A 23,679-nucleotide genomic window follows, 5' to 3' on the forward strand; every position below is an offset into this window, starting at 1 on the left:
ACTTCTTTTTTTGTTTATACAACGATCCGATTTTCCAGATATTTGAGTATAAGTTGGCATTTTTAATATTTGGACAGTTTCCATTATAAATTAAGATTATTTATAAGAATATATGGTAATCAGGTGGGTATTAATAGCTATATTCTGGAAAACTCTTAAAATATTTAGATTTACCAAAAATTCTTAACAAATATGTTTTTTTATATACTCTGCTTAACAAATATGTAAAAAAACAAATATTCACATTTATTATATTATCTTAAATTTATTCTAATTTTGTGTTAAGTTTCTAACTAACATATTTTTTTTTGACAAACTAGAATTTTTATTTCCTTAAAATCTTAGGATTTTACATTTTTTTTTACATTATTATTATCTAGTAGGGTTTTGAGAAATTCCCTTTTCATATCTCTCTTTCATTAATTGGTCTCCTTTTTAAGTTAGGGTTTGAGAAGTTCCCTTTTCTCATCATTAAAAAAGAGTCTTTTTTTTTTCTTTTTCTTATATATAGTTTGTGCCTCTATAAATAAACCGAGACCTGTGAAAGTAACAAACAAAGTTTTTGATAATTCCAGTCTTTGGTCTCGAAGTAACAAACTCTAAGAAAGCTTTCAAATCAACTATGGGGTTGAATAATCAAGCACAGAGGAATCCGAGTTTCAGGTTTGAGATAGATAACTTTTCGGAGAAGCAAGCTATGATACCGTCTCAGACATTCGTGAGCTACGGATGTGAATGGTAAAAGGGAAAGAATCGGATCTTCAACTAGTTTTTAATTAAATTTTATTTTTCTCAAATATAGATGAATACGATTTTACGTAGCACTAAATCAAAATGTTTTTCTTTTTAATTAAAACACCTAAAAAGGGTTTAGTATTTAATTTGTTTTAGTTTTCTTTTCCAGGAATCTCTACGTTTATCCGAAGGGAAATAGTCGTTGTGATGATCACTTGTCTTTGCACCTACACGATGCAAACCCTAAATCATTGAAAAAAGGATTGCAAAGGAAAACGAGTTTTCAATTCGTTCTGTTAAGTCGATCCAACAAAGAGCTCTACAGATCCCCAGGTAAATAGATCCTTTATATATCCTTCCATGTCGGAAATTTTTTTTCTTTTCTTTTTGTTGAAATTTCAGCATATGGAGAGAAAGCAAGAGTCTCTTGGATGTCTATTTCTACATATTTATCGGCAGTGAACTAGTAAAAATAGCTCACGCATCGTATTTAGCTTAAAAGACCCTAAGACCCCACGCTTTTCTTTCAGCTTTTGTGATGATGAGTCTCAACGGTTTTTGATGAAGAAGTTAACTTATTATTTTTATTTTGGTATATGTTTCACAGTTGGACAGGTTTTGTACAGTGATAAGTATCAAAACTGGGGTTACGGAAAGACCTTGCCTCTTAAAAAGCTTCAGGAAAAAGGGTTTTTGGAGAAGGATACACTCATCGTTGAAGTCTACATTACTCATGTTGAAGTTGTTGATAGAGAAGGCAGACTTGTATCAGAGAACAAGGAGGAGACTCTAGATGTCAACGGTTTTCAGGTTTTTGCTTCTCAGGTAGGCTAAAAAAAGATTTTTTTTTTTCTTCTTTTGGTTTTGTACATGCCTTTTGTGTGGTTGCTTATTCGGATTCCTTTTATGAGTAACAGAAACAAATATTTCCTTGGCATGCAGGTTACTTTAGCAAGAAAGATCTTCACAGAGCACCAAGATATTGCAGAAGATTTCAAACCAAAGAACCAAGTGGTGAAGACCGAATACATGAATGTCCTTCTCAACCTCATTGAGACACTTAACAAGCCTTCACAGAATCACTCAGAGACTGAGCTAAGCAATGCTCACAGTGAGTTGAGTGAGCTGATGGAACAAGGTGATAAGATTGAACATACAAACCCTTCTCTCTTATCTCTTCTCACCCAAATTGATAATCTTGGAGTTATAGTTCTCCAATCTCATCACCTAAGAACAGAGCACATAAGCTCTAATTCCTCTTTACACATCAATGATCATGCAGGATACCTATATGTTTCATCTCTATCTCTATTTATAACCTATTCTTCTCATGCTTCTCTTTAAATCTGCACATGTGCCTCTCACATGTGCACACCTATCAATACTCCCCCCTTTGAAAACAGTTTGTCCTCAAGCTGTGAAGTAGCAAATGTAGTGACGATAGAAACCAATGACGAAAAGCACTGATACCATGGTAGAGCTTCTGCACACACCTTGATCCTCCACACCGTAGTGTCATCCGTTAAGTTGTAGGTCCACGGAAAGTATGAGCCTCTGTTGTACCCATATAGAGCATGTCCAATTTGTGTAACTTTGTATATTATGTGAAGGAAAGTGTGTAACAGCCATAGTTGTAAGCTAATCTTCTGCAATTTCTTCTTTCTCCAGCAATGCCACACTGAATAAAAGTGTCTCTTATATACCGTTGCAGCAGACCAGGTGCCCTTTGTAACATCACTTCCAATTAAACCCCTCCCAATTGCTAGGACTGCTTGTAGTTGCTTAGAATTCCCTCTGTGCCCTAGCTGGTACTTGATAACCCTACATAGAAACTGTGTTGACCCTCGCTTCCTCACTCTGTTTCCTGTCACTTTGTAACTGGCTTGTTCTGTCATAATATAAACTACGTGAACATTATGTGTCGATGACGTCCAAACAAAAACTTTGTTCTCAACATCACATATCAAAGAGTCTGCAACCATTTCTAAGATCCATGAAACTGACTGGTTACTCTTAGCTTTGTTCTTCCAACAGTGCCACACTGAAAAATATAGTTTCTTGTGACACTTGAGCATACAAAACTTAGTGCAGATGAACCTCACCCAGAAGCTAAACACACACACAACCTGCATCCTCTCACTCTTAGTTTTTCCAGATTTATAACCTGCCAATGGAGTAAGATGGATAACATGAATGTCTCTTTTTTCTGATCCGCTCCAGTACTCTTTGAAGCATATAATCCGGCCTATTCTTCATGTCAAGATCATCAATCTTATGCGATGTAGGTACAACTTTGATGACTATGATAGCAGAAGTGTCCAAATGTTGTAGAAGTGCTTCTGATTTAGAGATAGTAGCTTCAATATCAGATTGCAACACTAGCCTATCATCTTCACAAAGTGTGTCACCCAACTGTTCCAATACAAGTTTATTTTCCTCCCAATGAAGAATTTCCCTTACAAGTGAAGCTGGAAACGTTTGGTGTATGGTAAGCACTCTGTTTCTATGTTTTCTTGCAGTAGCTTCTCCAAAGCTAACAAACCGTCCATGCTTCCTTTTGTACTTAAACATCCATGATTTAGGAGACAAAGTCAACTTCTTATGTTGATTTAATTTGTTCCTTCTCTCACACAATCTATCAAACACATGGTGTGTACTTTGCATGCCATTGACACATTCAAGACTCTGTGAACTATTGAACCTCATACTAGCAGATGGCCAATCCTCAAGAACACCTAGATAATCACTTCCAATTCTATGGCTAGGTTCCAACGTAGAAACTATTTCCTGCAGATGTGAAAGCTCTACAATCTGATGAGATACTTGCGAAATCGATTCCATGTGATTACTTTCTCCATCCAAGATTGCTGTCTTCTCATGATTCACGTTCTTGACCACATTGTCTAGATTTGCTAACACGGAACTGGCGTCCACTTCCCTTAGCTCATCGTTCTGCAATTTCTCAGCATCAGAAACGATTAACTGAGGGCTAATCAAAGTTGCGTCTGTGTTCATGTTACAATTCCAGTTTAATGCGTCTTGCGATTGCGATACATCCAGCAGTTGCGACGTGATCTTCCCCAAACACAAATCCACTTCTTTCTTCGATTCTTTCTTCTGCTCCAAGATTTCAATCTGTTTCTCTTCTCTAAGCTCCTGAAAGAGTCTGATTCTTTCATCTCTGTCACCAAACCGCAACACCAAGGCTAACTCCATCATTCCCCAACTGTCGAAAAATCCCCAGACTCGTGTTCGCCGTTGAAACCACAAGAGAGCTTCACCTTCGAGAAGACTTTGCGCAAGATTAAGCTTCTCATCTGCCGTGAAATCCTCCTGAACAAAGAAATCCTCTAGCCATGAAATCCATGGTCGCAATTCACCAATAACACCATCGAAGATGGGAAATCCCTCAAGACACATTGCAATCAAAATCTTGCTTGAAAACCTAACTTTCTTCAGCGTTTGATTCGATCCGTGTTCACAAGCGCACCATTTGATAAGATTGAACATACAAACCCTTCTCTCTTATCTCTTCTCACCCAAATTGATAATCTTGGAGTTATAGTTCTCCAATCTCATCACCTAAGAACAGAGCACATAAGCTCTAATTCCTCTTTACACATCAATGATCATGCAGGATACCTATATGTTTCATCTCTATCTCTATTTATAACCTATTCTTCTCATGCTTCTCTTTAAATCTGCACATGTGCCTCTCACATGTGCACACCTATCACAAGGCTTCAAGCTGGACTGGTTGCAGTCAAAGCTTGATGAGGTTTCCTTGAAGAGGAAGAAAGCAGATGCTGATGTCCAACAACTCGATGAACGTGTTAAGAATCTTGAGCTGATGAACTTTGACTTCAAGCTAGACTGTTTGAAGACAAAACTTGAGGAGGTTTCCTTGGAGAGGAAGAAAGCAGATGATGCTGATGGTTCTCGGGTCAAAGAAATGGAGGCACGCATCAAGAATCTTGAGATGGTTGTGTCGGATCTCAAAGTTAAACTAGACAAGGATGAGGCCAAATCTTTTGCTGATGATTTTGAGTTGATGGAACCGGTTGATTGACGAAGAGATCGTCCTAATAGTGTAAGAGATTCAGCTTTAGTGAAAGACCCGCTTATATGGTTTTATGATTTGTTTTTTATATGCGCCACTTTTGGATATTTTCTTTCAATCATATTTGGGTTTAAATAATGTGTTATGGATCCAATCCTAAAGTTAGCGAGCAAATTAATTCTCCTTGAACTCACTAAAGTTTTCACGTATGAGATGGATACCTTCTCAAAGATGCAGATGGAAACAGGAGAAGAACATATTTGTCTTTTGATTCGACAACGCTCATATTATATAAAGGGTACTAACATCATTAACTTGGGACATTCCTCTGTTTTTGGACCGGTTTGAAACTAATTGATATGTTCTCATTTTCTCTAATCAGATCTCGGTTTGCATTTTAACAGTCAGGTTTTATAGGGGGTGTGACTGTGTCGATATGTTATAACCTCTTTGATTCTTTCACTTATTTCTACTTTCAAAGCTTTGAAGATGACATTTTTAATTTTTTTTTTCTTTTCTCTTGATAAATTGGACGTGGCTGTTGTGTATGCAAGCCTGAAAACTTGTCACTGGAATATATTGGAGACGTTGCTGTTTCTCTTAAGTTCTTCTTTGGGCCTTTTTTTTTTTTGTTTGGTGTGTGTTTTGCAAGACTGACAATTTGTCATATGGAATAAAAGTATTATTTTTCTTTCACATTATCGTTTTAATATAAAAATATGTTTGTCATTGGAATATGTTTGTATATCATATTTCCCGTTTTACAAGAAAAAATTGAACCGATAGAAAAATATAGTGCAGAATTCAATTAGTTAAAAAAATTAAATTAATATAAATTGTGCAGAAAAAGCCTAAAAATCCTATATATATTGGGGAAAAGGAACTATAAGAAATTATGGGCTGTAGGGTATATATCAAATATTCAATAAAGTGTCTTAAATATATTTTTGTATACATATTAAATGAGTGATATACATAGCTATATTTTGGACTAAAACTCTTAAATGCAATAATTAAATATTTTATAATTATCTATACTAACTTAAATATTAGATTTACCAAAATTTCTTAAAAATTAGAAGTTGTATAAATATTCAAATTGATTATAATATATTTTGCCAAATTTATTATATTTTTAAAAAAGTATATAACTAAAGAAAAGTTTTGTAATTTGTATCATAATTAATAATTTAGGACAAACTATAACTATTATTTCCACTTTACTTAATTACTCATATTAAATTTTCTTTTATCTAGTAATTAAGAGAGAGAGGTAACTGGTTTCCTTGTTCTTTCCTTTTAATTGGTTTCATTTTTTGAGTTAAAGAGTTTTTGAGAAGTTTTTCTTATATATATAGTTCGTGCCTCCTCCTCTATAAACCCGAGAGGTGCTTTAATTTATCTGTGAAAGTAAGAAACAGAGTTTTTGATTATTTCAGTCCTTTGCTCTCGAATCAACAATGGGGAAGAATCAAGTGCAGAGAAATTCGAGTTTTAGGTTTGAGATAGATAACTTCTCGGAGAAGGAAGCTGTGATAGCGTCTCAGATATTCGTGAGTCACGGATGCGAATGGTAAAATGAGAAAGAAGAATCGGATCTTTAAATAGTTTTTGATTATATTCCTTTTTTCTTCTCTTTATATTCGAGAACGATATGTTCTCAAAAATTGATGAATTCGATTTTACGTAGCACTAATAAAAAAAATTAAAATTCAGGTATCTCAGCGTTTATCCGAAGGGAGATAGTCTTTGTGGTGATCACTTGCCTTTGTTCTTGTACGTTGCAAATCCTAAATCATTGGGAAAGGAATGGAAAAGGAAAGCTAATTTTCGATTCGTTCTGTTGAATCAATCCGACAAAGAGCTCTACAGATCACCAAGTAATACATTTATATAACCCATGCATGTTGGAAACTTTTTCTTCTTGTTTTCCTTTTTGTTGAAATTTCATTCGCTTTTGGAATTTACAAACGGTCTAGTGTAGATTTCAGAATATAGGTGGAGAGACCAAGAGTCTCTTACTCTCTTGGATGTTATGAATTGAGGTCTATTTCTACATATGTATCGGCGGAGAACTAGTAAAGATAGCTCACGCATCGTGTTTATCTAACTAAGACCCTACACTTTTTATTTAGCTTTTGTGATGAGTTATAACACTCTAGGGTTTTTGTGGACTTGGTTTCGGTATCCAACTCTTAGATTAAGCCTACCTTAACTATCGGATGTTGTTGATAGGTCTAAACAAAGGTTTGAATCTTGAAGAGGCAGCACCTATATACATAAGCTAGCCTGTGAATGATTAGTTAAACTTTTTCTGTCTTGTTTTTTATTTTATTTTGCCTCTGTGTTTTACAGTTGGACAGGGTTTGTATAGTGCTAAGTTTACAGGCAAGGGTTTCCGAAACACCTTTCCTCTTAAAAAGCTTCAGGAAAAAGGGTTTTTAGAGAATGATAGACTCATCGTTGAAGTCTACATTAGTCGTGTTGAAATTGTTGATGGAGAAGGCAGAGTTGAATCAGAGAACAAGGAGACTCTAGACATCAACGGTTTTCAGGTTTTTGCTTCTCGGGTAAGTTATAAAGGATCTGTTTCTTCTTTTGACTTTGTGCTTTTTGTGGTTTGTTTCCTTTCTGAGTAACATGAACATATTTTTCCTTGTTGGCATGCAGGCTACTTCAGCAAGAAAGATATTCACAGAGCACCCAGATATTGCAGAAGATTTCAAACCAAAGAACCAAGTAGTGAAGACGGAGTACATGAATGTCCTTCTCAACCTCATTGAGACACTTAACAAGCCTTCACAGAATCACTCTGAGAGTGAGCTAAGCAATGCTCAAAGTGAGTTGAGTGAGCTGATGGAACAAGGCTTCAAGCTGGACTGGTTGAAGTCAAAGCTTGATGAGGTTTCCTTGAGGAGGAAGAAATCAGATGCTGATCATGTCCAACAACTCGATGAACGTGTTAAGAATCTCGAGCTGATGAACTTGGACTTCAAGCTGGACTGTTTGAAGACAAAGCTTGACGAGGTGTCCTTGGAGAGGAAGAAATTAGATGATGCTGATGGTTCTCGGGTAAAAGAAATGGTGGCACGCATCAAGAATCTTGAGATGGTGGTGTCGGATCTCAGAGTTAAACTGGACAAGGATGAGGGCAAATCTTTTGCTGATGATTTTGTGTTGATCGAACAGGTTGACTGGACGGAGAATAAAAAGTTTTATTAGACTTTTAGGCACTTCGATTGTGTTGTACTGGGAGCTTTTCACCAAGGTTTTCATGTATAAAATAAAATAAAAAATAAAAAAATAAGAGGAGAGAAAGAGAGATGTTTGAGAATCTAAAGATAATAATTACATAATAAAGTTTTGCGTTATTTATTTTAAAATTTTAAATTAGATAATAAAGTTTTACAACTTTTATGAGAAACTTACCACTTTAGTTTGGATGCTCTAAGGTAATTCAGTTTATGTCGTTATTAAGCTCGCTCACGTGTCCGATCAAAATTTTGTTTACAACTTTCATTGCATCCACTGATCATGAAAACTTACTGAGGAATTCAAAACTAAATTTGGGTTAATAAACCTTTTACACTATTACCATTGGCTCACTAACATTAATATAATAACAAAAAACTGATATGGTAATAAATATCTTTAATGATATATATATATATATATATATATATATATAAATATTGTTATTTTTTGTTGATGTACGTAACGATCTTAATAAAAAAAATTCCGGTGATTTGAGTATTATTGGCGTTACAGTAGTTTATAGGTTTGTATATATCATTTGAGGAAAAAAAAGGTTTTGTATATATCATACAATTATGTATATCTTAAATAATTTTTTTTTAAGTATCTTCTTTGTATATCAATAGTAATATTTTGGACTTAAACTCTTTAAGAAGGCAATAACTAAAAGCTATTGAAATTATCTATAATATTTTAAAATATAGAATTACCAAACATTCTTAACATGTTTAAAGAAGCATAAAAACATAATAACAGAATTAAACAATGTAATTACTTATGATCATATTGGTTAGGACAAAATACAATTATTAATTTGGTACAAAATCTATTATTTATACATTCGTATTTATCAAATTGTTTTTAATCGATAAAACAATATTTAATTAATCAGTTAGGATTAAATTACTCCTTTTTATGTTGGGATTTTGAGAATTGTTTTACTTGTCTGCCTCCTCAATATATAAACAGAGAGGGGTTTTTCATAATATATATCTTTTTTTCTTTCTCGATCGACGTAACAAAATCTAAGAAAGCTTTTGAATCACATTATGGGGAATCAAGTGCCAAGGGCTTTCAGGTTTGAGATAGATAACTTCTCGGAGAAGAATACTAAAATAACGTCTCCTATATTCACAAGCGGCGGATGTGAATGGTAAAACAAAAAAAAGCGAATAGTCAGCTTTACAACAACAAAATTAATAATTATAAAGAGTTTAATCTTTGCTTTTATATTCTTTCAGGTATTTCACAATTTATCCGAAGGGGACTTGTCGTTGTAATACTTACATGTGTTTGTTCCTAAACCTTGCAAATCCTCAATCATTACCAACTGGATGGAAAAGGAAAGCTAGATGTCACTTCCTTCTGTTGAATCAATCCGGCAAAGTGCTCTACAAATCAGAACTACCTACTGGTAATGAAGTTATATTATATCCTTTTCCATGTTAGGCCTTAGCTAGACTCATGTTTGCGATCTTTTAGAGGCGGCAACTATACATAAGCATGTGATAAATGAAGTAGTTGACTTAAACTTTTTTTTTGTGATATTTTCTTTCGACAGATGAAAAACTACCACGCCACAAGTTTTGCGCTAGAACACCTTCCTTGGGATGGGCAATGACCTTGCCTTATAGAAACCTTATTGAAAATGGTCTTTTGGAGAAGGACAAGCTCATCGTTGACTTCTATATTAGTGACGTTGAACTTGTTGATGGAAACGGCAGAGTTGTATCAGAGAAGGAGACTGTGATTATAAATGGTTTCCAGGTTTATGCTTATCTGGTAAGTTAACAACAAGGATCTGTTTCTTCTTCTGGTTTTGTGCTTTAGTTATGTTATGTGGGTTTGCTTCTTGGCGTATAGACTCAGATCAGAGCCGTCTCTAAGTAAATAAAGGCCACAATCAAATTAAAATAAAAGGGCTATTTTGCTAATAGTAAGACTCGAACCCATGCACTCATTCCAACTAACATAGACAAATGCCACTAGACTAAACACATTTTTTGGAAAACAAGGCCGAAAATTGTATATAAAATACACAGCATAAAATAAGGCCACAAGCTCATGCTTCATGAGCTTGGCCTTTGGGCCGGTTCTGAGTCTCAGATTCCTTTTATGATTAAACAATAATTATGCATTATTTACGATCCTTGCACGCAGGCTACTTCAGCAAGAAAGTTGTTTGCGAAGCACCCAAACATTGCAGAAGATCTCAAACCAAAGAACCAATTCGTGAAGAATGAATACATGAATGTCCTTCTCAACCTCGTTGAGACACTTAACAAACCTTCACAGAATCACTCAGAGATTGAGATACGAAATTCTCACAGCAAGTTGAGTGAGCTGATGGAACAAGGCTTTAAGCTGGACTGGTTGAAGGCAAAGCTTGATGAGGTTTCCTTGAAAAGGAAGAAATCAGGTGCTGATGATGTCCAACGACTCGATGAACGTGTTAAGAATGATCTTGAGCTGGTGAAATTGGACTTAAAGCTGGATTGTTTGAAGACGAAGCTTGAGGAGGTTGCCTTGGAGAAGAAGAAATCAGATGAGGCTGATGGTTCTCGGGTCAAAGAAATGGAAGGACGCATCAAGGATCTTGAGATAATGGTGTCAGATCTCAAAGTTGAACTGGGCAAGGTGAAGGCCAAAGCTTCTGCTGATGATGATTTTTTGTTGATCGACTAGGTTGATTGACGTAGAGATAATCTAGAAATTTGGCTTTTATAGAAATATATCTACTTTTAATTATGTTGATGGGTTTTTTTTTTTCTTTTTTTTATATGCACTACTACTTTTGGATGTTTTCCGTGAATCTTTTTTTGAGTTAATGTGTTATGGCATCTAATCCAAAAGTTAACGAGAAAATTGATAATTCTCCTTGAACTCACTAAATTTTTCACGTATGAGATCGATAAAGTACTTCTCGAAGATTGAAGATACCTACATATCATATATTTTTCTAGCGACGGCTGCAAATGGCAAAAGAAGAACATGTCTGTCTTTTGATTCAACCCTCAACAACATCAACTTGGGACCACCTTCCTCTGTTTTTGGTCCATTAGAATTAAGAAGATTTGAAATTAATTGATGTGTTCTCATTCTCTTATCAGATCCCGGTTTGCGTTTTGGGATGTATCAAGTACTTATGTCCATTTCATAATTTTAATTTACTTGAGGAGTCGAAAAAGTTCTTTTTTTTTTTTTGTGAAAGAGAGAGGAGTTGAAACAATTGATAATTGTGTATATCTTTTCGCATGATGAGGGCCTAGATTTTGTGGAAACATCAAGACCTATGGTGACACATAACGAAATAGACGTATTCACACGTGTATATATAGGGGTGGGCATTTCGGTTTAAGTTTTGGGTTCGGTTCGGTTTGGTTAATTTGGTTTTCATAAAACTCTAACTATACTCAACCAAAGTTAGTTTGGTTTGGTTTGTATTTGGGGTAGGTTTATGTTTGGTTTGGTTCGGTTTGGCTTTAATTTGGTTCGATTTTATTCGGTTTAAAAATCAATTAATGTAACAAAACAAAATTCATTGTCTTTGATAACAATATGTATGAAGTAAACAACAAATTGTAAGTTGAATAATTCAAAAAATCCATAAAATTTTACCTAAAAATAATAACAATATTATTATTAAATGTTTAGTAATTAGAATAAAATAAAAATGAAACAAACCAAACAATATTAGAAGATAGAAAAGTCTAATTTCTTATAAAAACTTTTGAGTTATTTACAATTCTACTCTTTAAAACCTAGAGTTAAAGTTTTAGAAATAATTAAATTCATAAAGAATATAAGATTATGATTACATATTATACAAAAATTATGAATATTATTAATTAAATTAGTTAATAAAAAGCACATTGGGTTATCGGTTCAATTTGGGTTTAAACCGAACCAAACCGAACCGTTTGAGTTGAGAAAAAACTTAACCAAATGGTTTGAGAGTAGAATTGGATTTGGTTTGAGTCGGTTTAAGTTCGGTTAGGTTGGTTCGGTTCGGATAGGTTAAGTCTGTTTGAGTTCGGTTAGGTCGGTTCGGTTAAAATGCCCACCCCTACGTATATATAGGGGTTCTTCGGCTGAAGGGACCAGTGAATTCTATTTATTAATGGGTCCAAAAAGCCCATTAACAGATGTTCGATTAGCCGCACAATCACGTAATTGGTTTCTTTTTGAGTTAGGGTTTTGAGAAAGTGTTTCTTTTCTTTTCTTTTCTTTTTGCGTCCTCTCCTCTATATATATAGATAAAGGGGACTATACGAAACGAAGCTGCGCAGAATTTCTTATTTTGCTCGAATCAACAAAATCAAAGGGAAGCCTTTAGGTCATCAAAGATGTGGAATCAGAAGCCATGTTTCAGGTTTAAAATAAACAACTTCTCGGAGAAGGAAGCTGCCCTGATGTCAAAGGTGTTCGTGAGTGGCGGATACGAATGGTAAAAAACGACAAGACTCGGAACTTTTAATCAGTTTTGCTATTAAACTCTCGAAGAATTGATCATATAAATTTGATTCTACGTACGTAGACGTAGCTAGCACTAATTAAAAAGGGTTTTAATCTTTATTTAATATTCTTTCAGGTATATCTCCCTTCATCCGAACGGATTCGATGGTCTTTGTGATGATCACTTGTCTTTGTACCTCAGAGCTACAAATTCTAAATCAATGGGAAGTGGATGGGAAAGGATTGCTAATTTTTACTTCGTTCTGCTGGATCGAACCAACAAAGAGCTTTACAGATCATGTGGTAATTAAGCTATATATATATATATATATATATCCTTCCATTCGTCAATCTTGTTTAATTCATTTTTTTTTCGGTAATCAATAAAAATGTCTCGAATCTACATAAGAAGCTAATTTTTTCNTCTTCTTTGATTTATTTTCCTTTTTTTTTTTCTCTTTTTTTTTTTTTTTTTTTTTTTTTTTTTTTCATAGTCCAAGAGCAGGTATCATTCCATGCAGATTCTCTGTGCTGGCGTTTCTCCGAGACCTTGCCTCGTAGCAAGTTTGAGGATTATTTGTTCCTTGAGGGCGACAAACTCTTTGTTGAAGTCTACATTCAAATGGTAGAATCTTTTGATGGAGAAAGAGAAGATGTAACAGAGAAGGAGACTGTGGATATCTACGGTTTTCAAGTTCTTGCTTCTCAGGTAAATTTATAGGATCTCTGTATACGTTTTTAAAAATAGTTAACCACTTCCTTTATAGTGTTTGCTTCTTGGCGTATAGATTCATACCTATTTTCTTGGTAGGTTGTTGCAGCAAGGAAGATATTCTCGGAGCACCCTGACCTCGCATATGATTTCAAACCAAAGAACCAAGTTGTGAGGACGGAATACATGAACGTCCTTCTCAACCTCGTTGAGACACTTTACAAGCCTTCACAGGATCACTCAGAGACTGATCTACGCAATGCTCAGATCGAGTTGAGTGAGCTAGCGGAAGCAGGCTTCAAGCTGGACTGGTTGAAGTCAAAGCTTGATGAGGTTTCCTTGAAAGGGAAGAAATCAGGTGCTGATGATGTCCAACGACTCGATGAACGTGTTAAGAATCTTGAGCTGGTGGAATTGAACTTAAAGCTGGATTGTTTGAAGACGAAGCTTGAGGAGGTTTCCTTGGAGAAGAAGAAATCAGATGATGCTGATGGTTCTCGGGTCAAAGAAATGGAGGGACGTATCGATTCTCTTGAGGCGATGGTGTCAGATCTCAAAGTTGAACTGGGCAAGGAGAAGGCCAAATCTTCTGCTGCTGATGATTTTTTGTTGATCGACTAGGTTGATTGACGTAGAGATATGGTACTAATAGTCTAGAGATTTGGCTTTTATAGAAATATCTGCTTTTAATTATGTCGATGGTTTTTTTTTTCTTTTTTATATGCACAGCACTACTACTTTTGGATGTTTTCCGTAAAAATCTTTTTTTGAGTTAATGTGTTATGGCATTTAATCCAAAAGTTAGCAAATTAATAATTGTCCTTGAACTCACTAAATTTTTCACGTATGAGATCGATATAGTACTTCTCGAAGATTGAAGATACCAACATATCATATATTTTTCTAGCGGCGGCTGCAAATGGCAAAAGAAGAACATGTCTGTCTTTTGATTCAACGCTCAACAACATCAACTTGGGACCACCTTCCTCTGTTTTTGGTCCATTAATTTGAAATTAATTGATGTGTTCTCATTCTCTAATCAGATCCCGGTTTGCGTTTTGGGATGTATCAAGTACTTATGTCTATTTCATAATTTTAATTTACTGGAGGAGTTGAAACAGTTATTTTTTGTGAAAGAGAGGGGTTGAAACAATTGAGAACTGTGTATCTTTTCGCATGATGAGGGCCTAGATTTTGTGGAAACATCAAGTCCTATGCCCTATGGTGTGACACATAACGAAATTGACGTATTCACACGTATATATAGGGTTCTTCGGCTGAAGGGACTAGTGTATTCTTTTTATTTATGGGCCCAAAAAGCCCATTAACAGATGTTCGATTAGCAGCACAATCACGTAATTGTTTTCTTTTTGAATTAGGGTTTAGAGAAAGTGTTTCTTTTCTTTTTTTCGTCCTCTCATCTATTTATATATAGATAAAGGGGACTATACGAAACGAAGCTGCTTAGAATTTCTTAATTTGCTCGGATCAACAAAATCAAAGGGAAGCGTTTAGGTCATCAAAGATGTGGAATCAAAAGCCATGTTACAGGTTTGAGATAGACAACTTCTCGGAGAAGGAATCTGCCATGGTGTCAAACGTATTCGTGAGTGGCGGATACGAATGGTAAAAAACGACAAGACTCGGAACTTTAATTAGTTTTGCTATTAAATCTCGATGATTGATCATAACTAAATTTGATTGTACGTACCCCTTAGCCTAGCACTAATTAAATAGGGTTTTAATCTTTATTTAATATTCTTTAATTAGGTACATCTCCCTTTATCCGTACGGAGAAGATTTTACTTGTGATGATGACTTGTCTTTGTACCTCACCGCTACAAATTCTAAATCAATGGGAAGTGGATGGAAAAGGATTGCTAATTGTTACTTCGTTCTGTTGAATCAATCCGACAAAGTGCTTTACAGATCACGTGGTAATTAAGCTAAATATATATCTCCTTCCATGCGTTAATCTTGTTTTCATTGTTATTTTTTTTGGTAGAAGTATTTGTGGTAATCAATAAAAATGTCTTGAATCTACATAAGAAGCTAACTGTGTTTTTTTTTTGGGGTCTTTTTCTGATTGTGTTTCATAGTCCTAGAGCAGATGTCATTTCAGGCAGATTGTCTCTTCTGGGGTTTAGAAGAGATCTTGCCTCTTAGCAAGTTTCTGGATGATTGGTTCCTTGAGGACGACAAACTCATTGTTGAAGTCTACATTCAAATGGTAGAATCTTTTGATGGAGAAAGAGGAGATGTACCAGAGAAGAAGGAGACTGTGAACGGTTTTGAAGTTCTTGCTTCTCAGGTAAATTAAAAGGATCTGTACGTTTTTAAAAGAACTAATCACTTCCTTTATAGTGTTTGCTTCTTGGCGTATAGATTCATATTCCTTTTCTAGAGTAACATAAACATACTTTTATCTTGGTTCGTAGGCTGTTGCAGCAAGGAAGATATTCTCGGAGCACCCTGACCTCGCATATGATTTCAGACCAAAGAACCAAGTTGTGAGGACGGAATACATGAACGTCCTTCTCAACCTCGTTGAGACACTTTACAAGCCTTCACAGGATCACTCAGAGACTGATCTACGCAATGCTCAGATCGAGTTGAGTGAGCTAGCGGAAGCAGGCTTCAAGCTGGACTGGTTGAAGTCAAAGCTTGATGAGGTTTCCTTGAAAAGGAAGAGAGCAGGTACTGATGAACGTTTTGTGTATGCTGAGCTGACCACATTGAACGCCAAGCTGGATTGTTTGAAGACGAAGCTTGAGGAGGTTTCCTTGGAGAAGAAGAAATCAGATGATGCTGATGGTTCTCGGGTTAAAGAAATGGAGGGACGTATCGATTCTCTTGAGGCGATGGTGTCAGATCTCAAAGTTGAACTGGGCAAGGAGAAGGCCAAATCTTCTGCTACTGATGATTTTCTCTTGATCATCTAGATTTGATTGGCGTAGATATACTAATACTCTAGAGAGTTTCAGCTTTTATAGAAAGACCTGTTTCATTGAATCATATTATTGAGTTAATGTGTTATGGAGGATCCAATCTTTAAAATTAACGAGCAAACAATTAATTCTCGCCTTGAGCTCACTAAAGTTTTCACGTATGAGAAGAACATATTTGTCTTTTATTTCAACTTGGACCTTAGCTGACCTTAGCTTCCTCTGGACCATTCGCTTAAGATGGTTTTAAATAAATTGAGGCATTCTAAGTCTCTAATGATCATATTATCCTGGTTTGCGTCTAATCAGTCAGGTTTTATAGGGGTCTGGGATCTATCAAGTACTCTGGTTATTATTTCACAAACCTTTCACAAATTGCATGGCCAGGGGATTTTGAGATTACATTAAGACCCATGCTCAGCGTAATTGTGTAAATTAACCTCCACTCTCGTCTCTAGATCCTTTAACCACTTTTCAATGGTTAATTTCTTATTCATATTCAAACATGAAAGTATCATTCCAATATGATATAGGGTCTAACTAGTTGCGGGTGTGGGAGAGTTTGCTCAAGCATACATGTGTGGTTTTAAATGTTATTAAGCCATATATTGTAAATCTAACAAAAATACATAAAAAATATATATTTATATAGGAAAACCAAAAACTGTATTATTATAACAAAAAAATATATATTTATTTTTCGTACTAATCTTTGATTTCGTTCTGAGTTAGGGTTTTGAGAAGGACTTTTTTATTCTTTTGCCTCCTCTATAAACAGAGAGGGCATAACCTAACCTGTGATAGCATCAAAACAGAGCGTCTGAGAGATTCGTAATTTTTTCGAAGTAACAAAATCTAAAGGAAGCGTTTTAGGTCAAATATGTGGAGTCATACGCCGAGTTTCAGGTTCGAGATAGATAACTTCTCGGAGCAGGAAGCTAAGATAACGTCTCAGACATTCGTAAGTGGTGGATGCGAGTGGTAAGAATCGGTTATTTGATTAGCTTTGTTATTAAACTCTCTCAGTGTTCAATAATAACGTACGAGTTCTCCAAAACTTGATGAATTTGATTTGTACGCAGCTCTAATTTTATAAGGGTTTAATCAAAACATCAAAAGTGTTTTTGATATTTTGTTTTATATATTCTTTCAGGTATCTCACTGTTTACCCCAAGGGAGAGTGTCTTTCTGATGATCACTTGTCTTTGTTCATGTCCGTTGCAAATTCTAAATCATTGGGAAGGGGTTGGAATAGGAGTATTGATTATTACTTCGTTCTGTTGACTCAATCCGACAAAGAGCTCTACAGATCAGCTGGTAATGAAGCTATATATGTATTATGCTTGAATCTTGAAGATGCAGCATCTAACCATAAGCATGTGATTTAGAAGTTAACTCTGTTTTTTTTTGTTTTTATAGTTCAAAAGCAAACAGAGTTTAAGGAGAAGTCCCCGAGCTGGGGTTTCCGAAAGACCTTGCCTCTTAGCAAGTTTCAGGAAAAAGGGTTTCTGGAGAACGACAAACTCATCTTTGAAGTCTACATTCAAATTGTAGAAGCTTCTGATGTAGAAGGAGGAGGTATATCAGCGAAGGACACTGTGGATATCAACGGTTTTAAAGTTCTTGCTTCTCAGGTAAGTTAAAAAGGATCTGTTTTTGCTTCCTTTATAGGGTTTGCTTCTTGGCATACATATTCATACTTAGCTTTGTCTTGGTAGGCTAACTCAGTGAGGAAGATATTCTCCGAGCACCCAGACTTGGCAGAAGATTTCAAACTAAAGAACCAAGTGGTGAGGATGGAATACATGAATGTCCTTGTCAACCTCATTGTGACACTTCACAAGCCTTCAGAGAATCACTCAGAGTCTGAGCTAAGCCATGCTCGCAGTGATTTGTGTGAGCTGAAGGAAGCAGGGTTCAAGCTGGACTGGTTGCAGTCAAAGCTCGATGAAGTTTCCTTGAAAAGGAAGAAAGCAGTTGTTGATTTCCACCAACTCGATGGGCGTGTTAAGAATCTTGATTTCAAGCTGGACTGTTTGAAGACAAAGCTGGCTTCCTTGGAGAGCAAGAAAACATATGAAGCTGATGGTTCTCGGTTCCAAACACTAGAGGAACGCGTCAAAAAACTTGAGCTGATGGAATTGGACTACAAGTTGGACTGTTTGAAGACAAAGCTTGAGAATGTTTCCTTGGAGAAGAAGAACACAGATGATGATGGGTCTCGCGTCCAACAACTAGAGGAAAGCGTGAAGAATCTTAAGATGATGGTGTCACATCTCAATGTTGAACTGGACAAGAAGAAAGGTAAAACTTCTGATGATGGGTTTTTGTTGGTCGACGACGAGGTTGCTTAATGTGGATATTAAGTTATTTAGTTTATAGAGAGATCATTACTAGACAATATTCTCAGCTGTTTCCTTTGTTTCATTTTTATGTTGCTTTCTGAATCCAATAATAGTCTAGAGATTCGTCTTTAATCGAAAGACATGGTTTTGTTGATTTTTCATTTCTTTGTTTTTATCTTGCGCTCACGTGTTAACGATTTTTCTGATTTGATATTATATCTACTACTACCATATTACTAGGGCCGCTCATGTTAATACAAACTAATTCTATTTAGAATGGCTCTTCATCCTATTTAGAAAACAAACCAAGGACTGCTTTTCATAACAAGTGCCTCCTCTGTATCTTCTAGTTTTTACTTACAAGCTATTCCAAACAAATATGGTTGGGGGCTACCTCAGAAGCTTGAACATCATCATCCGCCTACTGAATTGGGAGGCGACTACAACAAACAGTATTCTAAGAAGATTCACTTCTTTTCTTGGGTAGTTATATCTAATTATGTATTCTCATCAGATTACAAACGCACACAAAAAGTAGAAAGAGTCGACGACCACACAGAAGATTCCACCGTATTTTAACTTATCAGTGATCGTGAATGAACGAAATCGAAGAAGAAAGAAGAAAGAAGAAAGAAGAAAGAAGAAAGAAGAAAGAAAGAAGGCATTCTACCTCGATTTTGTTCTCTTTCTTCATGAAGAGTATATATATTAACTAACCTAAGACTTGAAAAACTAACCTTTGACCAAACAGTACTCATTTTGTACAGAACTTTTGACATTTTTATCAATATTTCTATGTTATGTATAAGAATTGGATGCATGTTTGCTAATATTTCTTACTATTCTATAAAATTATATATTTTTGTCAATATTTCCTGTTATTAAAAGAAGGGCAATTCTCAAAAATAGCACTAAATTAAGTTTTTTTTTCCAAATATAGCATACATTTTCTAATTTTCTAATTCTAGCACACAAACTCTAATTTAATATTAAGAGATTAAAATATTTAATTAAAATCTTATCTTTATTTCTATAGAAATCGAGACTCATGAGATTGATGAAACAATTTTCACCATCAACGGAGCTCTAATTAGAGAGCGATGAAACAGTTTCACAAAGCATATGAACTTGAAGTGTGATGAAGAATTGATTTCCATGAGCCAATTGAGTTCTTACTAAGACCTTGAAGCATCCCAGATCTCTCTTGACTGAATCTAATCGCCGATATGTCGTTGTGTTTGCCTAGCCGTATTCTCGTCACGGATTTGTCCTTGCCTCACTTGAAAATCTGATAATAGATAGATTGAGAGAGGAGGCTGAGAAGGAAGAAAAAATTATTTCTTCATGGATCTCTAATGGAGAATATAAAGTTGAAACTGGGGTTGCAGAAGAAGAGAAGGATGAAAAGTGATATTAGGGAGAAGAAGAAGATGACTCTAGTGGTTGTCATAATGGAGAGAGCTGAACAAGAATCAATTGTGATTAAACATGATTGTTTTAGGCATAAAAGACAGTCATATTTGATTGAGAAACAGAGACAACGACATGAGGATCTGATGATTCTTGCCTTCTTTCCTAGAAGAAAAAGCAGATTCTGGGTATGGTCATGGCAACATTGCTGGAGTTGATGGTTTGGCAAATGGACTGTTGTTAGGCATCTATGAGGGTTTTGAAATATTTTTTATATTGTTTTGGTACTTTACAATGTTTATGCACTATAAGAGTGTCACATGTTTTCTATTAGACAAGTTACTAGTTGTTGAGGTAACTGTGATTCATTTTGCTATAAATTTTCATTTATTTCAAGAAAATTCAGGAAAGATTTCACAAAATTCGGGAAAGCTTTCTTGAATTTTAGGATGACCTTCATAAAACCTTTGGAATATATGATGGTCTTCATAAAAAGTCTGGACAATAGTAAATTGGGTCAAGCCTAAGAGGTCTCAGAACATAGGGAAGAAGTAGAACCTTGAGTCTTTAAGGTAAAATGTGATTTTGTTAGTGTTCAAGCTGATAGGCATACAAATGAGCTAGGTTCCATTATACTTTAGGTTATTTTAGGTTACAATAGTTGTAAATGACGGATCACAAGAACACTAGAATGTGATTGGGTTTGCTATATGTTCTCTTTAATTTCAAGGACTCCTTGAAAATTCGGAAAGGATTCCAAGAAATTCATGAAAGCTTACACAAAATTCAGGAAGGAGAAGATCTTTCCTCATTGTACTCTGGCTCATAAACACTACTAGCCAACTCAATAACCGACGAAGTATAACCTGAAGACATCAAAACCAACTAATTTCTTACTATTTATCAACTTCTTTGTTCTCAATGACATTACATCAAACACTTGGTATGCAACACATTTGGTGTCCAAAGATGAGAAGATAGGACTCAAATACATATTTCTTCTTCTTCTTCTTCTTCTTCTTCTTCTTCTTCTTCTTCTTCTTCTTCTTCTTCTTCTTCTTCTTCTTCTTCTTCTTCTTCTTCTTCTTCTTCTTCTTCTTCTTCTTCTTCTTCTTCTTCTTCTTCTTCTTCTTCTTCTTCTTCTTCTTCTTCTTCTTCTTCTTCTTCTTCTTCTTCTTCTTCTTCTTCTTCTTCTTCTTCTTCTTCTTCTTCTTCTTCTTCTTCTTCTTCTTCTTCTTCTTCTTCTTCTTCTTCTTCTTCTTCTTCTTCTTCTTCTTCTTCTTCTTCTTCTTCTTCTTCTTCTTCTTCTTCTTCTTCTTCTTCTTCTTCTTCTTCTTCTTCTTCTTCTTCTTCTTCTTCTTCTTCTTCTTCTTCTTCTTCTTCTTCTTCTTCTTCTTCTTCTTCTTCTTCTTCTTCTTCTTCTTCTTCTTCTTCTTCTTCTTCTTCTTCTTCTTCTTCTTCTTCTTCTTCTTCTTCTTCTTCTTCTTCTTCTTCTTCTTCTTCTTCTTCTTCTTCTTCTTCTTCTTCTTCTTCTTCTTCTTCTTCTTCTTCTTCTTCTTCTTCTTCTTCTTCTTCTTCTTCTTCTTCTTCTTCTTCTTCTTCTTCTTCTTCTTCTTCTTCTTCTTCTTCTTCTTCTTCTTCTTCTTCTTCTTCTTCTTCTTCTTCTTCTTCTTCTTCTTCTTCTTCTTCTTCTTCTTCTTCTTCTTCTTCTTCTTCTTCTTCTTCTTCTTCTTCTTCTTCTTCTTCTTCTTCTTCTTCTTCTTCTTCTTCTTCTTCTTCTTCTTCTTCTTCTTCTTCTTCTTCTTCTTCTTCTTCTTCTTCTTCTTCTTCTTCTTCTTCTTCTTCTTCTTCTTCTTCTTCTTCTTCTTCTTCTTCTTCTTCTTCTTCTTCTTCTTCTTCTTCTTCTTCTTCTTCTTCTTCTTCTTCTTCTTCTTCTTCTTCTTCTTCTTCTTCTTCTTCTTCTTCTTCTTCTTCTTCTTCTTCTTCTTCTTCTTCTTCTTCTTCTTCTTCTTCTTCTTCTTCTTCTTCTTCTTCTTCTTCTTCTTCTTCTTCTTCTTCTTCTTCTTCTTCTTCTTCTTCTTCTTCTTCTTCTTCTTCTTCTTCTTCTTCTTCTTCTTCTTCTTCTTCTTCTTCTTCTNCATTATGACAACCACTAGAGTCATCTTCTTCTTCTCCCTAATATCACTTTTCATCCTTCTCTTCTTCTGCAACCCCAGTTTCAACTTTATATTCTCCATTAGAGATCCATGAAGAAATAATTTTTTCTTCCTTCTCAGCCTCCTCTCTCAATCTATCTATTATCAGATTTTCAAGTGAGGCAAGGACAAATCCGTGACGAGAATACGGCTAGGCAAACACAACGACATATCGGCGATTAGATTCAGTCAAGAGAGATCTGGGATGCTTCAAGGTCTTAGTAAGAACTCAATTGGCTCATGGAAATCAATTCTTCATCACACTTCAAGTTCATATGCTTTGTGAAACTGTTTCATCGCTCTCTAATTAGAGCTCCGTTGATGGTGAAAATTGTTTCATCAATCTCATGAGTCTCGATTTCTATAGAAATAAAGATAAGATTTTAATTAAATATTTTAATCTCTTAATATTAAATTAGAGTTTGTGTGCTAGAATTGGAAAATTAGAAAATGTGTGCTATATTTGGAAAAAAAAACTTAATTTAGTGCTATTTTTGAGAATTGCCCTTCTTTTAATAACAGGAAATATTGACAAAAATATATAATTTTATAGAATAGTAAGAAATATTAGCAAACACTACAAGAAAACACGCGATTTTCGATGGCAAAATTTGTCGCTCTTCCCTCGCAAACTGGTGTTAGCGACGAATTTGCGAGGATCGTCAATTCCTCGCTAATCGCGTGTCGCAAATTAATACACGTAGCACTTTCCTCGCAAATTTTGCAACGAATATTTATCCGTCGCAAAACACTCGCAAATTGCGATGAACAACATTCCTCGCATTTCTCTTGCAAAATATGTCGACGTAAATCCCTCGCAGATTTGCTAGATCCTTGCGACGTTGTTTCCGTTGCAAAGTTTTAATAAAATTATAAACCCAGATATGTGTTTCGTCGCAAAGTCCGTAGCAAATTAGTAATCATCGCAAATCCGTAGCATAAATTTGCTACGGAATTAAGAAATTTTTTCATTTTGATATTTGTATTTTTGATTTTCAAATTTATATATTTATATATTTATATTTTCACAATATTTTATAAGAAATAGAAATTCTAATCAAAATATAAAATGAAATTCAAACATACATATTAGCCGAGACAATTTTTTGTTTCTAAACAAAAAATTAAGAAACAAAAAATTGTCTTAACAACAACCATGTCCAAAAAACAAAATAACCATTAGAACTTAATATCAAATTGTCTTAAAAAGAGAGTGATGGAGAGGGAACCCTGGTTCCGGTTCATGTATCTGTGCCACTGGTTGTGCCTGTGCCTGTGCCTGTGCCTGTGCCGGAGTCAACAAGCCTGCTTCCAAACTTAGCAGCAAACTCAGGATCCTTCCCGGCAAGGTAGTCAAAATATGCATCATAGCTATGCATCTTTTGTGCACTGTCTTGAATTTGAGTGGCTTGGGTTGCGAGAGTAGTGGCTTGGGTTGCGAGAGTAGCTTCAGCGACAGCAAGCTTCTGAGCAAGAACAATCGGATCCTCAGTAGGCGGAAGCGATGGTCCAAAATGGGCTGAAGATGCTTCATGTTGCAGAGAACCAACTCCATAAAGTCTATTTT

General features: G+C 35.2%; 6 protein-coding genes across 6 annotated transcripts; all 6 read left to right on the forward strand.

Moving 5' to 3' along the window:
* LOC104788810 (MATH domain and coiled-coil domain-containing protein At2g42480-like) lies at positions 623-4,804 on the forward strand. The gene is made up of 6 exons (XM_019245168.1): positions 623-738; positions 905-1,068; positions 1,343-1,560; positions 1,678-1,777; positions 1,835-1,873; positions 4,476-4,804. Exons 1-6 carry the CDS (start codon positions 623-625, stop codon positions 4,802-4,804), a joined length of 966 nt encoding a protein of 321 aa, XP_019100713.1.
* Positions 6,206-8,109, forward strand: LOC104785120 (MATH domain and coiled-coil domain-containing protein At2g42480-like). The gene is made up of 4 exons (XM_019245467.1): positions 6,206-6,368; positions 6,512-6,675; positions 7,151-7,365; positions 7,466-8,109. The coding sequence occupies exons 1-4, from the start codon at positions 6,256-6,258 to the stop codon at positions 8,015-8,017; spliced, it is 1,044 nt and encodes a 347-aa protein (XP_019101012.1). The 5' UTR covers positions 6,206-6,255; the 3' UTR covers positions 8,018-8,109.
* Positions 9,100-10,735, forward strand: LOC109132802 (MATH domain and coiled-coil domain-containing protein At2g42480-like). Its single transcript, XM_019245169.1, has 4 exons — positions 9,100-9,203; positions 9,292-9,464; positions 9,612-9,832; positions 10,211-10,735. The coding sequence occupies exons 1-4, from the start codon at positions 9,100-9,102 to the stop codon at positions 10,733-10,735; spliced, it is 1,023 nt and encodes a 340-aa protein (XP_019100714.1).
* On the forward strand, positions 12,397-13,938 carry LOC109132803 (MATH domain and coiled-coil domain-containing protein At2g42480-like). Its single transcript, XM_019245170.1, has 4 exons — positions 12,397-12,497; positions 12,642-12,808; positions 13,000-13,214; positions 13,317-13,938. Exons 1-4 carry the CDS (start codon positions 12,397-12,399, stop codon positions 13,836-13,838), a joined length of 1,005 nt encoding a protein of 334 aa, XP_019100715.1. The 3' UTR covers positions 13,839-13,938.
* On the forward strand, positions 14,743-16,159 carry LOC104788812 (MATH domain and coiled-coil domain-containing protein At2g42480-like). Its single transcript, XM_019245171.1, has 4 exons — positions 14,743-14,843; positions 14,988-15,154; positions 15,317-15,528; positions 15,656-16,159. Exons 1-4 carry the CDS (start codon positions 14,743-14,745, stop codon positions 16,157-16,159), a joined length of 984 nt encoding a protein of 327 aa, XP_019100716.1.
* Positions 16,987-18,516, forward strand: LOC104788813 (MATH domain and coiled-coil domain-containing protein At2g42480-like). The gene is made up of 4 exons (XM_019245172.1): positions 16,987-17,143; positions 17,316-17,475; positions 17,551-17,796; positions 17,881-18,516. Exons 1-4 carry the CDS (start codon positions 17,043-17,045, stop codon positions 18,514-18,516), a joined length of 1,143 nt encoding a protein of 380 aa, XP_019100717.1. The 5' UTR covers positions 16,987-17,042.

The sequence above is a fragment of the Camelina sativa genome, chromosome 5 (assembly GCF_000633955.1).
Source record: "Camelina sativa cultivar DH55 chromosome 5, Cs, whole genome shotgun sequence".
In the NCBI taxonomy this organism is placed as follows: Eukaryota; Viridiplantae; Streptophyta; class Magnoliopsida; order Brassicales; family Brassicaceae; genus Camelina; species Camelina sativa.